This window comes from Acanthochromis polyacanthus, chromosome 9 (genome assembly GCF_021347895.1).
Source record: "Acanthochromis polyacanthus isolate Apoly-LR-REF ecotype Palm Island chromosome 9, KAUST_Apoly_ChrSc, whole genome shotgun sequence".
In the NCBI taxonomy this organism is placed as follows: Eukaryota; Metazoa; Chordata; class Actinopteri; family Pomacentridae; genus Acanthochromis; species Acanthochromis polyacanthus.
In genome coordinates this window covers 33,122,760-33,145,571 of record NC_067121.1, presented here as the reverse complement: position 1 = coordinate 33,145,571, position 22,812 = coordinate 33,122,760, and the positions used below count along the sequence as shown (strand labels likewise).

At 42.3% G+C, this 22,812-nt stretch overlaps 2 protein-coding genes across 6 annotated transcripts in view; both read right to left on the bottom strand.

The window, feature by feature from the left end:
• Positions 1-274: 274 nt before the first annotated feature.
• LOC110951976 (serine/threonine-protein kinase tousled-like 1-B) lies at positions 275-16,984 on the bottom strand. 5 transcript variants are annotated; one of them, XM_022195276.2, is made up of 22 exons: positions 16,503-16,984; positions 14,643-14,764; positions 13,744-13,812; positions 13,523-13,561; positions 13,311-13,386; positions 13,180-13,223; positions 12,704-12,793; positions 12,542-12,622; positions 12,327-12,419; positions 12,071-12,181; positions 11,309-11,445; positions 10,912-11,103; positions 10,759-10,825; positions 10,459-10,556; positions 7,526-7,607; positions 7,342-7,433; positions 7,154-7,243; positions 5,849-6,018; positions 5,621-5,756; positions 5,267-5,378; positions 4,940-5,047; positions 275-2,471 (listed from the first exon to the last, which is right to left on the bottom strand). In XM_022195276.2, exons 1-22 carry the CDS (start codon positions 16,627-16,629, stop codon positions 2,322-2,324), a joined length of 2,286 nt encoding a protein of 761 aa, XP_022050968.1. In that variant the 5' UTR covers positions 16,630-16,984; the 3' UTR covers positions 275-2,321. The 5 variants fall into 5 exon arrangements, with proteins under 5 accessions (XP_022050968.1, XP_051809669.1, XP_051809671.1 ...); XM_051953709.1 differs by having other exon boundaries at positions 12,704-12,787; positions 16,503-16,983; XM_051953711.1 differs by having other exon boundaries at positions 16,408-16,519.
• A 1,304-nt stretch (positions 16,985-18,288) lies between these two features.
• Positions 18,289-22,812, bottom strand: part of LOC110951988 (unconventional myosin-VIIb-like) — a 29,207-nt gene continuing 24,683 nt past the window's right edge. The window contains exons 39-47 of the mRNA XM_022195293.2: positions 22,209-22,314; positions 22,004-22,117; positions 21,665-21,752; positions 21,471-21,577; positions 21,207-21,392; positions 20,975-21,091; positions 20,810-20,893; positions 20,028-20,147; positions 18,289-19,742 (exon numbers count right to left, since the gene is read on the bottom strand). Coding sequence (XP_022050985.2) covers positions 19,638-19,742; positions 20,028-20,147; positions 20,810-20,893; positions 20,975-21,091; positions 21,207-21,392; positions 21,471-21,577; positions 21,665-21,752; positions 22,004-22,117; positions 22,209-22,314 — 1,027 coding nt within the window. The 3' untranslated portion in view covers positions 18,289-19,637. The remainder of the gene's footprint in view (positions 19,743-20,027; positions 20,148-20,809; positions 20,894-20,974; positions 21,092-21,206; positions 21,393-21,470; positions 21,578-21,664; positions 21,753-22,003; positions 22,118-22,208; positions 22,315-22,812) is intronic.

Below are 22,812 nucleotides of genomic sequence, written 5' to 3'. Positions count from 1 at the left end.
CTTTGACCATCATCACTGAGATTTTGGCTGTGTACCACATAATAATAACCTGCTGACTGAACTATTACCAAGTGATGAAGTATTTCTCAGGGAATATATCTCTTTAATATTGCAAAACATGGCTCCAAATGCAGTCAAAGGTGCCATATTGCAAAAGTATCCTCTCATTAACATAGACGTCACTGCCTTCCTCTGAGCTCCATCTTGTTTCAGACACTTCTAGCAAGGTTGCATAACCCTCGGCAGGAAATATGGGTCACACTGCAGGAATTAATGCTTTTAAGGCGATCTTTATTGCATGTGAATGACATTGCAGCCCCGTCGCTGCCGTGATCCGACATGTACCTCTCTGATGGCTGATCTGTCTACACACAGTTAATCAGGTGCACTAGAACCCATTTTCTACTGTTTTGTCAAGTGGAGAACAGGGAGGAAATCAGACAGGAGGGGGATGTTTGTTTTACGCCTCGGTGCACCCGAGTAAATAAAAGTTCAATTTATCAAGCTGGACAAACTTTCGCTGCACTTCGAGGAGCTGCAGTTTAATGCTCCTGTCATGTTAGCGGAACTAGCTTTTTCCTTCATCAAACGATTCCCATGTTAAAAAAAAAAAAAAAAAAAAAAAAACATCGGTTAAGGCTTATTTTCTAAGCAGGCGCAAAGGGAAAATGAGACGCCCACCGCTTGCTATTAACGGCTCCCGCTTGTCTTTTTTATCGGATTTCTCACCCAAGAATATTTCTGCTTCTTGCCACGGGCGAGCTTTGGCCAGAGTCCAGGTTTGCCTCCGTCTGAGAGGACTTGAAATGTCACAACAACATACAGGTAAGTGTTTTATTTACAGGATGACAACATTTGGATTATATTCCACTTTAACTTCTCGCTGCAGGAAATCAAGCTGCAGCTGGAGCGCCCACGTCTACCTGGCATGAACAGGCGTGCGCGTTCCTCACCGCGTGGCACGCCGGGATTCTGCTCCATGTTTGTTGGACTTTTACATGAAAGTAAACAAAGAAAAGAAAAAAAAAGAACACGAAGACGTTTGATGTTGGTGGCAGAAGAAAATGTGTTGCATTCCCTTGAACAGCACAGCAGGTGTCTGTTTTTAGAAAAAGAGGCTCCTTAACACAGTTCAAGTATGCACATATGCGCGGTGAAAATCATTCACATGTTACGAAACTAAAAGCGACATTTATAGCAGCAAAAACTGAGAACAGCTTTCAGGAGGAGGAGGAGGAGGAGGAGGAGGGGGGGGGGCACAAATAAACGGAGCAAACTGAGACACTGGGAAGCAAGGGAAAGCCTCGTTATTATATATTTGCTAGTGAGTAATGTCTCCTGCACATGAAATGTACAATGAATCCTGTGCCCCGATGACAGCTTTTGCGATACAGTAACCTCTACTAAAAGTCCGGCCCTCTTCAGGCGGGTCGATGAGGACGTCTACGACAACACGGCGCTGCGACGTTCGCACCTTCTCCAACGTCGCGCTTGAAAAATGGATTAAGACAGACGCACAGGTCCGCTCTTTGTGGACCAACAAAACTCTGAACGGAGGATCTGACCATGGAGAAGTCGAGTGCGAGCCCACACTGTGATGCTTCATGCCAAATGTGGGACCACGACAACATGATCCGACTCGGAAGTGCAAATCAACCCCAGAAATTTCATCTGGAACTTCTTTTTTTTTTTCCTGTGTGTCTATCAAGTTAAGTCCTGCAGAGGCGCTGCAGACGGAAACTGAATGAGATGCAACCATCTTTTTGTGCCTTAAAATGAATCGCAGGTAGTCGATATCTGATGTACAAACACTCGTCTGTTAACCCGTCTTCTTCTGTCCGCCACCCTCATGAACACAATTCACCATTTCATTAGGTGTGTTATGAATGTGCAGATGTGTGAAGAGCTACGAGAGGTGGGCGTGGACATCTAGGAGGTCCTATACTGCTGTAATGTCTCCTAAAGGGTTAATTAAGTCCAGAACCAAATCCACCAGCTTCATCATTCCCCCAACAGTGCTGAGCCTCTCTCATCTCGACCTCCCTCTGCTTTTTTAGTCTTTCGTTTTATATTCTGTCCCGTCTCTCACATCGTCGAGTTCAAGGGCACAACTCTGTACAACACAATGGGAGCATCCTCTTTCCACTTCTTCTCCGTTTTCCCTTCTCATATTTCCATTTTACTCTCTTTTCCGTTGCCAAGTTATCCATTTTAGGAACAGCTCGGATAAAAAAAAAAAAAAAAAGATTCACGTCTACTATCCTCCGATTTCAACAGTCCTGCCTTGAGATCGGCCAGAGGGTCCCGTCAAGTCTTGAGAGTCAGTAGGTGGGCAGAGATGAGGCGGAGGGCTGCAGGGAGCCGGAGGAGTTTGAACGTCTCATGTGAGGGAGGAGGTAGGTGTCCGAACACAGCTGGTGGACATCAAACCTGTCCTCCTTGCGGTAGGCCAGACAGCGCCGGATGAACGCCTGCAGAACAGAGCAGAATGTATTAAGGCCATGACACACTGTGCCATTTTCTGCCATCTCAAGACGAAAGTTGACAACCGTGAGAGAATTGTGGCGATATAGTTGGTCTAAATCAGTGGTCCTACGTCGCACTGTGAGACACGTTCCTTGACAGCCGTTGTCATGGTCTTGGGACCGAAGACAAATTTGTCAGAAATTGGGGGTGATCGTCTCACAGCGTGACTGTTGCTGCGACCTACGACAACTAAGTAACCAATAGAAATGCAGAATGAAATGACTTGCTGATCAGAGCGACCCTGGTGCTAAACCAAAATAGATGATTTGTGGCGACAATGGCAAAGCGAATCTGTGACAGCTCCTCGGCCTCAAGACCTGTTCCTGTTCAGCTGGTTGCTAGGAGCTGGGAGAGTGGCTCATTGGCCATGATGGTTGACTTCTATATAAACTGGTGTTTTAGCTGGCAATGGGGCTCATCCTCCATTTTCTCTCGGGTTTCCTAGGGTATGGTTTGGTGAAGCTATTTTGTTTTCTCACACACATGATCACACATCCATTCACTATAAACATTACTGATGAACTGATTGCACATTTATCTCAGCTTTGTTAATAAATTGCATTTAACTTTAATTTGCCATGGGTCATCTCCATCTTTTGTCCTTCCTTTGAGCTAGGTTGTGACAAATCAAAATAAGTGGGATTTAAACAAAGAAGACAGCCTGGTAGAGTTGTGGCAGCAGAAACTTTTCCGACATAACCTCCAGCTTGTACCACAAATGGACAAAAAAGGATGAAGCATGGAAGAATATATCTGCAGAACTGCAGCTCCCAGGTTAGTTACCTAACACTAGCGGCTAGCAAACAAAAATGTTATGAGGGCGAGGGCTCATAACGTTCATGTCTGGGTCGTTTCCCTGTGGTTGTAGGAGCTCCACTTATGTTTCAGTCGTTTATTTTTCATCGATGGTCCGCGCTCGCTTATGACATTTTATTCTTGCGCCTTCACGTCATCTCACATACATCATAGGCTGAGATTCAGCTGCGTTTTCATCATGAAATCTGCACAGAGCAAACTTCACATCGTGCCCAAAGATCATCAGATCTTTGATCAGATGTCGTACAGTGTAGTGAGCTGTGAACTTATAAGATTGTTAAAATCACACAGTGTGTAGAGGCCTTTAGAAAGGAGCTGCAGACTAAGTGTTTTGTGGTACTTTTCATGTTCTCTTACGATACGTCACAGGAGAGACGGACCTTTTGTCTACTAGGTGGAAGACTTTGTTTTATGGCAGGGCTTTTCCCCCCCATAGAGGATTTTTTGGCACCCCTTCAAATGAGGTTTTATCCAACAGGAAAAACACCTGCACCAAAAAGAAATCTATTTTTTAAGCACTTTTGTTAAATGGGGTTATAGTGACTCGAGCATAAAAGCACACCAGTGTTTATGAAATGTTCAGAAACAGAATAGAAACATTCCTGCCATACAGGGTGAGACAGACTCATGGGTTTTATTATATGGGGATCAATCATGCTTTACTGTTCTGCGTTGTCACTTCACAAAGGCTTATTCTGAGGCAGGAAAACCCCTCTACACACTAGAGGTGATTCAGATAGTTGAACATGCGTCGACATGTCACTGGATTGTCAAATTCAAAACTCTGGTAGATATTAATGCTTAAATTGTAGTCTGTAGAGTTTGGATTTTACTGAAATTGCAACACACCACATGTCTCAACTCAGTTATGTCTACTAGGATCAGGCAAAACACGGATCTGTACAGAGACAATACACATTTGTCAGCTGCTAGACTAAGGATATAAAGTATTATATTTAAGTATCCATTAATCCTCCAAATTATCTTAACTATTAAAATCCAAGATGATGCCTTCAGTGTCTCCAAAATATATTCAGTTTACACTTAGCAATGACAAGCAAATCATACGACTCAAGAAACGTGAATATGTCCTATTAGTTGCTTTTTTTTTCTTGAAAAACGTAAGCAAAATAGAGATTGATTAATCATTTGCCGATTAGTTTTCATGCAGTCAACAAATTGGTTACGTTCATTTGGTAACTCCTGTTGCGTCAGGCTAAAGCAGACAAACTGTTTTGCAGGATTTTGCATCAGTGTCAAGCAGCAAAACTGATGCTCCGTGTGATTATTTAATCTATAAAAATATTTTTAGTTGCATTTAGAGAACATTTACTATATTCGGATACAGAGAATAAATGTATAATCGAGATCTTATCCATATTTTCTACCATCAGCGCCCTTTTTGACAGCATTTAGGTAAAGATGGTCATTCAGATGGTAGTTTTTAATCCATCTTTACTGGATTACCGCTGAAATATTCTGCAAATCTGCCAAGAAGAGCAGCCATGGGAGTGAACATAAGTGAAGGCAGCAACCATTAACAAACTGAAGTAAACGTCCTTGTGTATTTCTAAATTTGGCTCTGAGTGTGCGTTACCTTGGCCTCTGTGCTGGCCTGTGGTTTAGCTGGAAACTGGACCTCTGTGGCTTTGAGGATGGTGTTTTCCTGGAGGATGTCCTGCTGCGACTGATTGTGACCAAACGGCTGCAAAAACAAAAAACTGAATCACCGCCTATTCAGTGCCTTTAGCAGTGCTTCAACTATACCCAAGTTAATGGCAAGGTAAGGGTAGCTGATTTGACATTCCATGCACAAAATGTGATTCAAAGTAATTTACACAGGTCAATCAAATGTCTTAAATGAAAGAAAACATTCACAATTAGACAATAGAAAGACAAGTAAAGATAAAGATTAATGTTGTACCTTGCGTCCATAGAGGCACTGGAAGAAGATCACCCCCACGGACCAGACATCCACCTTATTGGAGATCTTAGGCGGTTCTTTTCCCACCACAAAACACTCTGGAGGGAGGTACCTGAACATGAACAAATAAAACAGAATTCATGTCGAACCGTGTGTTTAAGAGTTCATATGTACTTTGTTGATATTTTCATGCCTGTTTTATGCCATGTAAGTACGAGGAAAGGACATTCCGGCACAATTCACTGCTTTTAATGAAGTTAGTAGCACCAGATTCTATGTTTTGCACATCGATATAGTGGATAGAGCCTTTCTGAAAGCATGGGTTTGTCTGATAAAGGTGTTTGCGTGTCTCACCAGTATGTTCCTGCTCCCTGTGATGTGAGGTCCATCCCGTCCACGCCATAGTTGTCATCATCCATGATCTTAGACAGGCCAAAGTCTGTGATTTTGATTTCGCCACATGCAGTTCCATCCACCAGTAAGATGTTACCTGGGTACCACACAGACAGTGGGATTCAGTGAGGTTTAAATGGGAGCAACACCGTGTTAACAATGAAAAGGCAATTTGTGAGGGCAGCCCACCAGGTTTGAGGTCATAGTGGATGATGGGGGGCTTGATTTCGTTGAGGTATCGCAGGGCGCTGACGATCTGCATGACAATGGAGCGTGCCTCTTTCTCTGACATCAGTTTGTTTTGCTTCAGGTAGAAGTCCAGGTCATTTCCTTCACAGAATTCCAACACTGTACAGAACCTGACAAAGAGACACACAGAGTAACATTTCAGGTAAAAGAAAGACCAGATCCAGAAGCTGAATGTGAACAAACTCAGGAAAGCCACAGAGCACGGAAGCGAAGCGAGCGGTGAGCATGAGCGAAGAGGGGACCTTTTAAAAAGCCAAAGCATCACCTTATCTTCCACTCTTGTATCGATCACATCATGAGCTCAAAGCACAATCAGGGAGAAAACCTAATCTACTGAGCTCCCATTTTGTTTGCGCTGGTTAAAGACGGAGCTAAAATTAAAATACAGTACAACTTTTTGTCTTCAATCACAGCAAGCAGTGAGCAAGTTGAACAAAGTAGAGTGAAATTTAGATTGAGCAATACTGAGCTGAGTTTGGAGCAGGGACTATGAGCGTGAGAGCAACTGAACCGAACAAGTCCGAGACTGAGAGCAGAAATTTTCTGGTTCCACTCTGCTCACATGCAACTTGCGCGCCTCATTAATTTACTGACGCCAAAGTAGGAAGATCGAGTCATCCAGCTGAAGTTTCGCTAAAGAGCTGGAAAGACTCAAGGCTAAGAAGAGATATTCCACTTCCCCTCTCCCAAAAGCATGTCAGAGGTCAAGATCAGGATTTTCTGCAGCTGAAGGAGCCCGACATAAGTTTCGTGAGTGAGCTGCTTGGTTACTGAAGAAAGGCTTTGCTAATTTCATACTCAACACAGAAATACTTTCCTTTGTTTATGTGGATAAATATACAGTATTGTCAGACTGGCTGCCAGCTCCTTTGAATCTTTTTGGGTCTGAGTGACTACACCTCACAGCGCTTGGTAAACACTCAAACACAGAAGTTAACCCTTCAAAAATAGCTTCCTTTGTCAGGGCATGCTGACACTGAATCATACATTTTTCCTTTTACTATTTATTCTTTTCCAATCTGATAGCACCCTGACCTAGAGCCTTGAGGCAGAACACAAGCAGTTCATGCATTATTCGAGTGTTCACTGGGTTGGGCCTTTGCACAGGTCTGACGCTAACTGATGTGCACCCCGCTGCTTTACACCCACTGCAAATAGAGCTTTTTAACACGGCGCTGAGAGAGGAACCACCTCAGGATACGTTAACAGCAGGGCTGCAGCTGGCAGAGGTCAGAGGTAACTCACGTGTCAGTATCCAGGGAGAAATAGTCATAGAGTTTGACTATTCTGGGATGGTCCAGCTGCTTGTGTATCCGGTACTCCCTGCATGCATGCCTGAAAGGAAAGAAGTGTCAACCAGCGTGTGTGTGCGTGACGTGAGAAACATTTAGTTTTTATAGTTTTGTGTGTTTGTATGTGTAGAGGAGACCTACTTGTGGTAGTTTTCCTTCTTCTCCTCTCTCCAGTTCTTGTTGAGCTGGTGGATTTTAACAGCTGCGTAGCGCTGCTCAAACAGGTCAAAAGCCTGCATGCGACAAGAGAGCGCACATAAACACCTCGTCCTCCAACACACTTTACACAAAGACAGAAAATAACAAGTAGTCCGGCCATACCGACCTTATAGACTTCACTGAAGCCGCCCCTGCCCAGCAAGTGCAGCAGCAGGTACCTCTCATTTAAAGTAGGATGGTCTTTAAATCTGGGAGAGGAGGGTGTTTCAGTGAGCAAATATTCAGCACAAAACAAAGACATTTCTAACACAGATCAAATCAAATGCCTTTATTGTCACTGGACAAGGGTTAGGGTTACAACGAAATTTGGAGTCCATCTCCTTCATGGGATAAAATGATAAGGCCTCGTGACCTCAGTTCAGCCTTTGTCGGATAAATCACTGCCCAACTAGTCATCACATGTAACGTCAACAGAATATAAAACCTTTGTCCTAATAAACATGACGTGTACATGTGAAAGTGTGGAGATGCTCCAAGCAATCATCCGTTTCCTTTTCGTGTGCATCAAGCAACCACCTGGTAAAACATCACCGCAACAAATATTGTGTTTGAGTTTATTTGACATAACCTCACAACACAATCAGACCGTAGAGGATCACATTCAATCAAAAATCAACACATTTGAAGGACAATTCATACTCTGTGTCTGTTTGTCTACAAATGTCAGTGTGGTTAAATTTGGTCACCTAGCCACAAGGTCCATAAGGGTCCGCTCAAAATCTTCTGCAGAATTTGTGCTCAAAGTAAATTCTTGTTTTGATGCGATTGTCCCTCATCCACACCTTTACAATCCTCATAAAAAGAGCTGTAATTGAATAGTTGCCGCTGGACTCTGATTTGTACATGCTCCGATTGACGGGGCCCAAACACAGCAGGAAGTTCAAAGTTCTTCAGAAATCTTGTATTATGTCCACCCATGTTAGCAAACTCTGGCAGCAGGCGCTTTCATAGAGCTCAGTACGCCAAAGGAATAATTATTGACACAGCACTACAGCTTAATCTGTAATGAGGTTCTTGAAAACACAGTCAGACTTTCAGAAACATCCACAGTGGCATCGTGTCTTTTTCCGTTCAACAAGAATGCTAACCTATAGTATGTACACACGTGGACAAAATTGTTGGTACCCCTCAGTTAAAGAAGGAAAAACCCACAATTCTCACTGAAATCACTTGAAACTCACAAAAGTAACAATAAATAAAAATTTATTGAAAATTAAACAATCAAAAACAGCCATTACTTTTGAATTGTTGATTAACATAATTATTTAAAAAAACAAACTAATGAAACAGGCCTGGACAAAAATGATGGTACCTCTATAAAAGATTGAAAACTATTTGACCAGAGTGACATGATTAACTCAGGTGTGTCATTTAATTGACATCACAGGTGTTTCCAAACTCATAGTCAGTCTGCCTATTTAAAGGGAGACTAGTAGTCACCCTGCTGTTTGGTGAAAAGGTGTGTACCACACTGAACATGGACAACAGAAAGCGAAGGAGAGAATTGTCCCAGGACATCCGAAAAAAAATTATAGACAAACATCTTAAAGGTAAAGGCTATAAGACCATCTCTAAACAGCTTGAAGTTCCTGTGACAACAGTGGCTCATATTATTCAGAAGTTCAAGACCCACGGGACAGTAGCCAACCTCCCTGGACGTGGCCGCAAGAGGAAAATTGATGACAAATTGAAGAGACGGATCATTGGAATTGTATCCAAAGAGCCCAGAGCAACCTCCAAAGAAATTAAAGGTGAACTCCAAGGCCAAGGTACATCAGTGTCAGATCGCACCATTCGTCGTTGTTTGAGCCAAAGTGGACTTCATGGGAGACGACCAAGGAGGACACCACTGCTGAAAAAAACTCATAAAAAAAAGCCAGACTGGAATTTGCAAAAATGCATGTTGACAAGCCACAAAGCTTCTGGGAGAATGTCCTTTGGACAGATGAGACCAAACTGGAGCTTTTTGGTAAGGCACATCAACTCTATGTTCATAGACTCAAAAACCAAGCATACGAAGAAAAGAACACTGTCCCTACGGTGAAACATGGAGGAGGCTCAGTAATGTTTTGGGGCTGCTTTGCTGTATCTGGCACAGGGTGTCTTGAAAGTGTGCAAGGTACGATGAAATGTGAAGACTATCAAGGCATTCTGGAGAGAAATGTGCTGCCTAGTGTCAGAAAGCTTGGTCTCAGTCGCAGGTCATGGGTCTTCCAACAGGACAACGATCCAAAACACACAGCCAAAAACACCCAAGAATGGCTGAGAGAAAAGCGTTGGACTATTCTAAAGTGGCCTTCTATCAGCCCAGATCTGAATCCCATTGAACATATGTGGAAGGAGCTGAAACATGCCATTTGGAGAAGACACCCATCAAACCTGAGACAACTGGAGCTGTTTGCTCATGAGGAGTGGGCCAAAATACCTGTTGACAGCTGCAGAACGCTCATTGACAAATACAGAAATCGTTTAATTGCAGTGATTGCCTCAAAAGGTTGTGCAATAAAATATTAAGTTATGGGTACCATCATTTTTGTCCAGCCCTATTTCATTAGTTTGTTTTTTAAAATAATTATGTTAATCAACAATTCAAAAGTGATGGCTGATTTTGATTATTTAAGTTTCAATAAATTTTTATTTATTGTTACTTTTGTGAGTTTCAAGTGATTTCAGTGAGAATTGTGGGTTTTTCCTTCTTTAACTGAGGGGTACCAACAATTTTGTCCACGTGTGTATTTCAGTCAGCGCACAGGGACGCAAAAACTTTGCTTCAGATCCACATCTAGACAAGAGGAAGGGTGTGAAGGACTGTCGGCTGATGCGAGCTAACCCGTACAGAAAGTTAAACCTGTGTCTTTGTCTAGGTCTGAATGAACTAAAAGTATTCTCATTGTGTTTGCACATACCCCACGTTCATGTCTTAAAATTTACTAAACGCCGACTGTGAGACCTAAAATTATGACTTGCATTGACCCCAATTAAGTCTTCACCGATTACAGATGAGAAGATTCATAATCAAGTTACGCTGAGTGGACTTACGCTGAGCTGTCCTCGTTGTTTATCCTCTTGAGCTCTCTGATATGAAGGTTCCTCACCCGCTCCAACCGCTCCAGCTCTGCCTGGATCTCAGCTTCCTCCTGAACACACATCATATGAAAGTAAGACAATTCAGCGTTCTTCATTGACAGTTTTTGCAGGAATTTAAGACTGCAGTGGACATTTAAAAAGCTAACGTGCATTTTTATCTATTTGACTGCATCACTAGTTGAAATTTCTGCTCATAATCTGTTCTAATTGGATGGTTAGTTAACTTGCTGGTTGATGTTTTTAGCGACAGACCTTCTTCAGATGTCCAAGACGAAGCTTGAAGATTTCCTCCTGCTCGTGGTACTCAGCGAGGGTCAGTCTGGAAAAAACACAGTCAAGTCAAATCTCCTGGCCGAACAAAACTCTCTCTACGGATTAGATTTATATTTATATGAGTTCACTCACAGCTGGGGCAAGGACGGCTTGAGGAAGGGGTCTGAGTCGTTGCCGTTGACCACCTTAGTTTTGCGCTGCTTGGGTTCAGATGTGGAGGCCACAGACAGGGAGGGAGACGCGGGGTTCGGAGGCTTCCTCTTGGCTAGCAGCTTCCTCTGTCGCTCAATGTCCTCCCTCTGCTGGTTGATGCCCTCCTGCTGCCTGCAAAAACACAGCGAGAGAGAGGGAATGGATCATATGACAAATACTAAAGGAGACAATAAACAGCTTTTCACTTGTTGTGGTCCTGGCTGTGGAATGAAACATGCAGAAAAAACAAAACAGTATTTCTGCTGCTTTAAAGCATTTCTTACTAAACAGAAATTGTAAATAAAATTGATTTTTTTCTGTCTTTGTGGCCTCTCACTTGATCAGGTTTTGGAATGCATATCCATCAGTCCACTGCTCGGTGTAGGACGCGCCGTGTCTGACGGTGGTGAAGTGACCGAGACGGAGGCGATCCTGCATGCTCTTCTCACGACACGACTGCTTCTCCTGTGTGCTCTGCAGACAAAACCAGACAGACACAGTTAGAAATGACGGATAGCGCTGCTGATGGCGTCTCAAGATTATCAGCTAAGAGACAGTAGTATTTGTCATTCAGGTTTAGGAATCTCACAGCATTCTCCAGTGACAAGCCCATACTAAAACCTCAAAGTTTCACTACCATATAAAATGAAAGTGCATTAGGGACAAAAATTAGAAAGGTTTTATGCTCTGGATGAGCTGTATTACTTCATACTACTGGATGCTTTAATAATACTGGCTCAAATGATGCTCTGACGATGGAGAACAAAGGACAACAAGCAGCTGGTGATAAGTTTCAGAAACTTACCAACTAAAATTCTCACCAAAGCAAAGCTAAAACATCAGAGAACACTAGACTTACTAATGGATGACATTCTTGTGCTGCTATGCTTCTTTTGAATGCTACAATAAGTTTCAAGTTTCATCCGTAATGCATTAGCTGTGGGATGTTGATAAGCAGCTACAGTATCTCTGTTGTCACTTATCAGTTTCTCTTTATGCTCCATAATAATCATTTAATGCAGCCTTAAAATACTGATGTTTTCTCTTACTGAATGTACACACAATACACAGACTTGTGTATGCAAATAAACACACACACCTTCTCTATGAGCAGTTTCTTGCTCATGGTGATGCACTTGTTGAGTCTCTCCTTGTATTTCTCCAGGAGTTTTTGCTGTTCGTCGATCTGTCTCCGCAGGTCACAGTTAGCCTGTTGAAAATAAAAACACACAGCAATGACAACATGAAGTCTGGTTGTAGAGTTATTAGCGTAATGTAACCCTGGCATGATAACCAGAACCGCATTAGACTGGTGTACTCTTGTCTCCATCACTGGCTGCAGGATATGAACTCACCCTGAGAAGGTCATCTATCCGTCCTTCTTTCTTCTCCAGGTCCAGACTCTTGTTGCTCTCCAGGGCAGCAAGTTTTAGGCCTGTCAATTCCGTCTAAAAAAGCCAGATCGACACATAAAAATAAGACGTGGACTAGTCAACATGTGATGTCTGCTGCTTTAATTATGAATGAAAAATGGACCATATCAGGGTGTTTAACATGCATGATGAACTACCTGGATACATTTGCTTGAGGAAGCTTTGGGGTTGTGCTCCCCGAAACACAGACTGGTAGGAGAGGAGCTGTTCTGCCGGATCTACAAAAACAAAGTTACTGTGAGATGATGCAGACAAGTCATCACAAATCCCTCAGTAAGTTTTGACTGCAAAATACTCACAATGGAGCCCGGTGCAGAGTGCGAATTCTGTGGAGAGCGGCGAGCTGATGGGAGGCCTCTGACTGGACTGGAACCATTTCCACCCTGGAACTTTGCAGAAAGAGTTGGCTTAAGAATCTGGTCTCACATTATTAGAATCGCAACATACTAGACAGTAGCGTAGGATTATTTCATTTCATTCACTGTTGTCTCTGTAAAAAGTCAGAAAATGGTGTAAAAAGTCAATCGGTGGCTCTTAAAACCCAAGATGGCATCCTCAAAGCTCACATTTTGTCCAAACCCAATAAGATATTCAGTCTACGGTAACAAATTAGTACAGAAACCAAAAAGACACACACATTTAAGAAACTGGAATCTGAGAATTTTCACTGTCTTTGTCTAAAAAATTGTCAAACCAATAAGTCTATTATTAAAATACAAGCTAATTAACTACATTAGAAGAACTGTTGCAGCTCTATAGCAGTTTTAATACTCACATCAAAGTAGTCGCTGATCTTGGGCCCCCGTGTCGAGGTCTTCCCTGCAAACAAATAAAAATAAAACCGCAAATGTAAGTTATCAGTTATTTACATTTTCCTGAATCACACCATTTTAATGTCTACCATACCTTGACTACTCTCTGAGTAAGTATCAGCTTTCCTTTTCCTCCCTCTGGACGATTCGGAGTGCTTCTTCTCTGGGGTCTGCGAATCGATATGAAATGAAAGAGGACAAAAAAAAAAAAAAAAAAAAGCATGAATCCCCTGTGTTTCACCTAACAAAGCAAGATCCAGTGGTGGTGTTCAGCAGGAAAGAGCAGCCGGGAGAAAGAGTACATACTGAGTAGGCAGGGGAGCTCCCTCTTTTCAAATCAGAGTTCTAGGAAGAAAAGAGAGGGAGAGGTGGAGGTAGACAGAAAGAAGAGTGGGCTGTGCAAGGAAAAGTACTGACAATATGGAAGCACATATAACCACCCTTCAGTCTGTGTATCTGTGCAATAAACTGTGTACGACCTATATTCAGCTGCTTGAAATGAGAATCTAATGACTGTCGCGTTTTACCTCCGACTCCTTGTCACTTGACGAACCCAGACTTCCATAGCTGTGGTTAGAGGATTCATTGGCCAGGCCCTGCACACAAAAAAGAATTCAGATCGGTGAACAAATGAAGTAGGAAGATAATCAGCTCACGTATGAGGTGTTATCCAAGTTGAGCGACCTCATGTAAAGCAAACATGAAGGCCTGTCATCTGCCATGTTGGACAGGAGTCCAGATTTTCACTAACAAGGTGTGTCACTTCGCCCTTTTCCACCTGGGTTTTGTTTCTTTTTCCTGGCATTAAAAGAATCCTGCTCGTGACGTTGCGCTTTTTGACGACTTCTGTTTATGGTGGAGTTAGTCACTCCTGAACACGAGCCGAAAAGACTGCTTCAACTTGTGCGTAGCATTCTTTGTGCTGCAAGCAAGCACTGGTTGGTGGCTGGGAAGCACCATTTTTCTTGTTGCTGTTTAAACATTTTTAATACTTAATCTGTAAGCAAACAGGGATGAATATAATAAAGTTTGAACTCCTGAGGCTCTTTTGTTCCTGGGTCCACAGTCCTTGCTTTCCAAATTGTGAACTTTTTCTTTTTGCTTTAAATTTGTATTACAGCTGCCTTTATGAAAACAAACGGGACATACAACTAAATTTGAATGCGTTGCTCATATTTCTAGGGCAGCTCAAGCTTGTTTATACTCGTGCAAGACAACATACGTCAAGGTGCAGAGAATTATTGGTAAGAATCATCAGAAAATCATACTGGTTGACATACTGCAAGATGCAATCCACTGTAGCAGAACTATATTACTCTTTGCTACACTGCATTTGACACTTTGGGACATACTAAATCTATTTTTTGTATTGCATCCTGAGTTTGTGTGTGACACGTCTCAAAATGGAGGCTTTAGTTTGTGTTACCTTAGCACCTCCACTGGTGCTCCCAGTGCTGCCTACTGTGTTGCCACTGACAGCTCCCGTGAACCTGGCCTCCAGCAGCTCCTGTCGCCTGGGGTCGAGGCTGTGCAGCTCATCCATGGGGCCTGGCACGAGGACATCGACACAGTAAGGTGAGACGATTATGTTATCACCATCACAAGACAAGTACACACTCCCTGTGACAAAAATTACCAAAAAAAGAATACAAATGAGCACCACAAGAAGGAACAGAGGACAGTATCGAGGAGGGGATTAGAGAAAATGAGAATGCCTAAAGAATAAAAATAGAAAAATGGATTTAATTCAACTGGGAAGGAGGTAGCGCACGAAAAGGAGATGCTGTAGATGAGTAACACTGCATTTCTAACCTGAACAGAAAGGTCACTGAGAAGGCTGGCTGAAGTAAATCCACCAGTCTGTCATCACAAAGCTCTCCAACCAGCCCATCTATTATTTTGTTACTTCGGCTGCCACAGTGGCCTCAGTGCACAGTGCTAAGCTGGTGTCGAACATTAAGGAATCTCACTACCTCAGAAGAACAACAAGAGCTTAGATAAGGACACTGGAAGTTTTATCTCAAAGTGAAATCTTTTGATACATTGCAGTGTCAATGAATGTCTCTAATTGAAATGCTGCACGTGTGCATCAGTTTTCCTCACGCTGCTCAAACAGGCCATTTAAGCTGTGCATGAGCCTAGTTTTGCATTTCAATTTCACAAGCACATAGTTGCCAACCATTTAGCTGTAAATCAGAACCACAATATGAATAAGATGACGCTATCACAAGCTAAGAATTACACATTGTATATGCTGTCCTTCTGGGCCCTGGCTGACAACCAGCATTTTCCAGGGAGAGATGAACACACGTCCTATGCTCCCTGCTGACTGTTGCTGCAAGTGTTTGTTTCCTTATTGGACATTTCCTGGCTGTCATCTTTACATAGCTTCTGGCACAGGGGCAAGCCTTAAAAGGCATAATGGACATTATGAAACCCCTGAGCGGTGCAACAGTGAGCACACCACAAGGCCTATGTGAGGTTATTTGAGGACATAGGAGAGGGTAATTAATCCATATAGCCACAGCTTCACACTGCAATAACATTTGCCTCTTAGCACGTTAGATTGAAAATTACTTCATAAAAGATATCATCGATAGAGTAATTAAAATGCAAATTTCGATTCGCACTACCTTGTTAGCACCGTCGCCGTCTAAATATTTCAACATATCACATCATGTCCCGTAACTAATGCACATAGCTGGAAGATTACAGCCAACTGCTGCCACTTTATCATCGCTGTTTTGTCACATCATCTCCAGCAACTCAGCAAACACAGGAGTGAATAACAACATGTCGACAACAATGTGGACAAACGGATGCATGTAAAACTGGTCAAAAAGTGAAACTCGAGGCCTATTTTCAAGTTACCAGCAGCAGGGTCGTGCATTGCAGGGCATTAATGGATGTACTCATGGCTACGATGTTTAATATTCTACTAGATGCCGCTGATAGGAGGTTACAAACTACTACATAAACACTGTGATCGCATCAGCCGCGACGAGTAACTAGAAATCCTGACAGCCGCACAAAACAGCACAACAAGCTAGCGCTCTCTTTGTGCAAAAAATACGATAGCTTCGCTGCTACTTAGACTGGCCATCAACTGAACTGACAGCTGACGTTTGGCTTCCAATTCACGGCATCAGTGAACTTGACATCCATTTTTTTTTTACTTCGGTAAATGTTACCTCGACACGGGCCGAAACAACCGAGCTCAGCCCGCAAACAAACGCAACACAGTTGACGGAGAATATACGGGCAGCGTCTCGGTGAGCTCCTGTACCTTCCTTGCTCTTTGCGGTCGCCGTTATATGTTGTTGAGAAATCGTTGGGGACGAGGAGAGCTGCGACCAAGATGGCGTCGCCTCCAAACTTCCACCACCACTTCCACTGTTACTTTGGACACTCATGAAGCCACTTTACCGCCGAGAGGAGCCAGCGTACACACAGCCGGAAATCCCGAACTCGCGTCCATCGTTTTGACACCTGCTGTCGCCAAAACAGGCCGAGTTAGTCCGCGGTTTTCTGGTTATATTTCCCCCTGTCCGCGCCGCTAGACGTCTGGCATGTTGTGAGCCGTGCGGGTCCTGCGGAGGAGCGGCTTCTTCTTCCTCAGACTCTCGCTGAAACGGATCCTCGGTAACCTTTGCATGATGACCGCACCGCGCGCCTGTCAGCATCCAGTTCGCGAGCGCAGCTTTGATTCTGGTAGGCGAGGCTATCGCGAGGCTGGCGCGCACCTAGCAGCGCTAGGAGGGAGGGAGCGAGGTTTTGGGGAGGAGGAGGAGGAGGAGGAAGGTTTAGAGAAGAGGAGGAGGGGGGAGGAGCAGGGAGGGGGGGGGAGGAGCAGGGAGGGGGGGGGAGGGGGGAGGGGGGAGGGGGGAGGGGGGTAGACCGAAACAGATCTGGAGTCGTTTTAGCCTCCTGCTAACCAGCCCGAACTACACCGGGAGGCACCGACCTGAGAACAGCTCTTAGGTGATTTGTTTTGTTTTGTTTTTTTGAGGTGGAAACAACAAACAAGTCCCGGGGAAAAAAATGGCCGAAAGTTCCTGTGTGCTAGAGGAGAAGACGGAAGGGAAACAGACGCGCACACTTGTTCATACATATGCACGGATAACTTCATGTAGATCACACACCACGGGCATGCGCACTGGAGTGTACGTGTAGTGTGTTTTTAAGTTTGTGGCGCCGCTTTGTCGTCTTGAAATACAACTTGCAGGAGGAGGTGGTGGGTGGGTGAGGAAGGGAGGGAGGGAGGGGGTGCAGGTGGGAGGATAGTGATGTGGTCTGGGCTATAAGGTCTTTTGTTCCAAATTTGGTGCAGTGCATCAAAATGCCTTTGCCGTCTTGTAGGACACTCACACACACGCTGCTCAGCTGTTTGGCCTACATCTTTTCTTCCTCTTGTATTCCTTTCTAATTTTGCATCTTTTTATATCGCAGCCCTCCTGCAGCCTGAGCAGCACTGATGAAGACCTCCAGCCTCTAATATATGGAAAGTTTAAATGTAATGCTCCGGATCAGAGGTATTGGGAGGTATTTTGGCTCCCCTTGCAGTCAGATTGCATCAGCAGACTTGAGGCACACAAATCATCACACTGCACCTCATATGCACCTGCCCATGGTAACCTGATTTTTTTTTTTGGTCACAAGGTTTCCATGGTAACAGTGCAATAGTCTTGACAGGCAATGAGCAGGGTTGTATAAGCAGCAGTCTACTACATTACACTACGAGCTTGTGATGTAATACGGGGTCTGAAGCTGGAGTTGTGCTGCGAGGAAAGGGGCGACGTGATATTCAAGAAGCGGTCGGGACGTTCCAGGAGCATCAGATGCCTGCTGGAAAAAAGGGAATGTTGGCTGACATTTTGGGAACTGCCTCCAGCTCCATGCATAAGACACACAAGTGTGGCTTTAAACAATAAAAGCCATTCTCATGATAATAGTAAAAGTTTGAAAGTAAAGAGGCAGCTGCACTCCAGCACTGAAAGCATCAAACACAGCATACAAAAGGAAAAACTAAAAACAGATAATATTGTCTAATAAAATGTTAATGCAGTCCAGGATTATAAAGGTAAATATATGATTTTATTACCACTTTGTGTATGAAATGAAAATGCACATCCGCTCATATTACTGCCATTTCAATTAAAGAGTGAAACTCAGTGACAGTACAAAGCCTCATCTGATTCTGTCTCAACATCAATACAGGTCAGTCAAAGAGCATTATTTATTTTACAAATGATTGCATTTTAGTAACGAATGTGCAACATATACACCAGACAGTAATTGCACTGAGGCTGTTCATACACTGTTTTAAAAAGAACCATTAAGGACAATATGGTGGAAAACACAATAGGTCTTCACTGTAAATACATCATAAATATAAGGTATGAGTTGTAATTGTTCTTTACGGCACACTCTCTAAGTGTAAAATGTATAAGAAATGTAAATCACAAATGTAGCTGTGGAGCTGATTGAAGCTAGACAAATATTTTTTTTCGCAATTGACGGCTAAATATGTTTTTATACAGAATTTCACTGTCAGGTAAAACCATGCATTTGATCAGTTTCAGTGATTTTTTTTTGTCAACAGTGATCTGGTCTATTTTAGGTCATCGTTATACTGTATCATAAACTCCTGTAAAATAAATAACAATAAATGTTTTTTGTACAGCACTTTCAAATACAAAGCTACACAGCGCTTTACATTGTCCTAACAGGATTATGGCATTCCAAGACTGAGGCACACAGAATCAGACAATTAAAATAGAACAAAAATAAAATGAAATAAAACCCCTCAACGATGAAGATAATTACCAGTAACAAAGCACATAAGAAGGCTGGGTAATTGGGTACAGCAGAACATTTAAAGTGTAATAAGTAGCACGTTTAATGTCTCCAGATAAAATCATAAATGGGATTGTTGGAGCCTGGGTGTATTGCCGGAGGAAGAAAGAAAAAAGTTGTATGTGATGATGAAGTGGAAATTTAAACGTAGATTTATGCATATATGTCTTGAAAACACAGCAAAGACTGCTGGTGACTGATTGTAAGACCGAGGAGATTTGAAATGTGTGATCATCATGAGTAAAATCAGAAGTAATCGAGCACATGAAGGAGAACAGCTACTGCTAAATCACTGTTTCAGAAAAATTACCTTAAGTAAGACGGGGGAGGTTTTAAACCAGCATGTTTGTGTGAATTTCAGTAGAGGTTTGTGAAATGCAATAGGTCTTACAGCGGTGAATGTTAAGAAGAACTGACATCAACAACAAGTCAAAACACTGTATGAAATTTGAAGCAGACAAATACATTTAATGTAAAGAAGGATGGGTTTTCTATTCTGTTTTTTTTGTACTGTTTTTAACTGTTGTAAAGCACTTTGTGTTGCATTTTAGTTGTATGAGAAGTGCTACATAAATATAGCTGGACTGACTGAGTTCCTCGGTCGAAAGGCCTGTTTCTGCCTCTCATACATGCTGACGTACGATCTGATAAGGTCCTCCATTTGGTCCGCCTGAAAAAGGAGGAAATGGATGTTTTATCAGCTGACCCAAATGGGTTCATAAACAAGACAGATTGACATGTATTGGATTATTCTGAAAGATGTATTGTGTTCACCACTGGTCTTTTCCCCCCAGTAACATTTTTATTATATTTTTTTAGCCTTATTGTACTTTTGCATTTCTTGTCCTGCTCCTTTTTCATTATGTTTTATCTGTATGTAGCTGCTGTAATTTCTCCAATGAAGGATTAATAAACTTTATCTTATCTTAACTACATGTACAAGCCAGACACTCACCTGTGAGGTTTCACAGACGAAGTTGTTTCCCCTCACGAAGCTGCTGATGGCCATGGTGAAGGAGTTGCCCTTGCTGTAGTAGTCAGCGATGCGGTTAAACTGGTACATGACCAGCTGCTCCTAAATGGTTTTCAGTAGATTATAATTAAGTTCTGTTTGCCGCAACAAACCACAAAGACAAACCACAATAAACCATGGCAAACTGTGACAACCTACCCAATACTGAACGTAATGGAATGGAATACACATTAACCCTCCTGTTGTCCTCATTTACAGGCACCAAAAAATACTATTTCCTTGTCTGAACAAAATCCAAAAATTCAGCAAGAAAATTTCCCAAATTTCTGAAAATTTGCAAAACCTTCAAAAAGAAAATTCCAATGATTCCTTAAATGTTTTATTTTTTAAAAAAATCCCCCAAATTTGGCAAGAAAATTCTTGTAAATATTTTCAAGAATGAGTAAAAATCTTCCAAAAAAATCCGAAAAATACCTAAAGTGATAAAATATATTTCAGTAAAACTTCTAATATTTTCTCAAGAACATTCACAAAAAATTCAACCAAAATCCAGAATGTTCTTAAGAATGTTATTTTCAACATTTCTTTTTTTCCACCAAAAAATGTTCAAAGATTTCCCAAAAATGCTGAAAAGGTGGACATCAGAAGTTTCACTGTGAACATATTTTTTCTCCCTACATTTTCAAACTACAACGGGTCAATTTTGACTCCCAGGGCAACACGAGGGTAAATACACACAACTGAATGTTAATTATTGCACATACCTTTGATGCTGGGTCTATTAAGCCGACACCTTGCTTGTTGATGCCAATCCAAAGTGGATTCGGGTAGCTACGTTCACATGTTTGCTGCAAATGAAATGACATGAAAAATCAGTTCCCTCAAGCTGCTGCCTGTCAGTGTGTCTTTACTTCATCCTTGTAACTCACTTTAACTTCATAGAAGTCACAGCCAAACGTTGGCCAACTGGAAACAGTTCTCAAGAAGTTAATTTTGGCCTCTTGCACCGTCATGCCACTCTGCTTGTTGTACGAGGAGACGATGTGCTGGAGGGAGAACACAGGAGGAAAACACTCAGAGGACGCTCCTTAAGCTGGAACTAGTAATTCCATCTTTCAAGATAAGAAACGAACAGTTTCTCTCAGGCTTCTGTGCATTTACCTTCTTCCATTCTTCAGGAAGCATGATCTTTAGCTGGTCAGCAGGAACAAGGGCCTTCAGCATCCTGGGAATCATGACAAACTGCGACCTGTCTGAGTCTACTTGGGCTCTGAACAGCAGCCCGCCAAGGGTGATCATGTCCTCTTTGGAGCAGTTGTGGAAACCATGCAGGTACTTGGGCACCTCCTACATGGAAGCACAACAGAGGTCATGCACACGTAATAATAATTCTGCTTTCTCACCATGTGAATGTAAGATAGATACCTGCGGGAAATGGAAACTGATATCTGCGATGATGTCCTTCCCGGGGCTCACATTGAACCAGAGCTTCCTCTTGAAGATCACCTTTGTCGATATGTTTGTTGGAGAGCCTGAGAAGCAAGACTTCAATTATAAATACACAGAGGAACGAACACATGAAAACTTTAAGTACAAGCAAGATGCTTTACCTTCTTTACCTTCTTTCACTTTTTTCCCTTTTCTGGGGACGCTGGTCACCTCCCTTAGACAGTCAAAGAAATATCTGTTTTCATCCAGGCTCATCATCTAAGAATTGAAACATGAATAAGAATCACCATGTAAGACAGGAAAGAGGCTAATAGAAATGATATTGCCTCAGATATCCTAGTCAGCATTCATGAAGATGAGAGATTGTTGTCATATTGTGTAACACATGCAAATCGAACCACAAAATGTTCCCTGACATGACACAGAATTAGTGTATCTAATTATATTTTCATCTTTTCTGCCAAATTACAAGGTAAAGAAATTTCTGCAGGAACATAATATGACCCCACCTTGATCGGCGTTTTCAGGTAAAGGCCATATCCCTCGGCTGAGCTCAGTTTTAGGTTAGTGGCGATGCTGTAGCACAGCTCTTTGATTGTGATTGTCGATGCCACCTCAAATATCTGTGTAAATAAGACAAATGAGATCTGAAGTAGAGAAAAAACTAAATGCAGAGTTAACAAAAAGACGTAATGGAGGTTAGGAGAGTCTTACGTCACTCCTTTCATTTGGAAAGTGGATTTTATGGAAGATCTTCATGACGTTCTGTTGGATGGCTTCTACTTCTGCGAGGTGGGGTGGCAGCTTTCTGGGATCCTTACTGAGGGCACAAAGCAGTCGTATTCGTTTATTGGACATACACACCTTTTAAAATACAAATACCTCAAAGAAAGTTGGTGAAAAAGCTGAAATTTCAGACCATATGAATTTAAATAGATGCTTTAATAAGTACAAGTGCTAAAAATTCAGTAGTTATTATAAACTGGCTCGCAATTGAATTTCACATTTAGGCTTAAGGTTGGAAAAATCATTATCAATTCAAGCTATGAAGTTAACACTGAAATAATCAAATGTAGGACTCCATGTTTGTATGGCTGCACTGTTACATCACGCATGTCCTCTGCTTCTCTTTGGATACATTTCGCCAAAATTTAGCTGAAATATTTGGCACCTTCAGAGGTTTCGGAATCCCAAATCTTTGTATTAGGTAAGCCTGTGTTTTTATTAGTTTTGACCATTCAAGCTGGTATGTAATGAGACATGTTTTGGCAAAATAGCTGTTGTTTTTAAGACAAAAAAACTGCTCTGGTTACTGCAG

Coding starts and splice junctions, on each gene's coding strand:
- LOC110951976 (XM_022195276.2), bottom strand. CDS start 16,629: ATGAGTGTCCAAAGTAACAGTGGAAGTGGTGGTGGAAGTTTGGAGGCG. Junction 13,387..13,522: donor GGAGCTCCCCTGCCTACTCA/GTATGTACTCTT, acceptor ATCGATTCGCAG/ACCCCAGAGAAGAAGCACTC. Junction 7,434..7,525: donor GCTTCAGTGAAGTCTATAAG/GTCGGTATGGCC, acceptor TGTCGCATGCAG/GCTTTTGACCTGTTTGAGCA.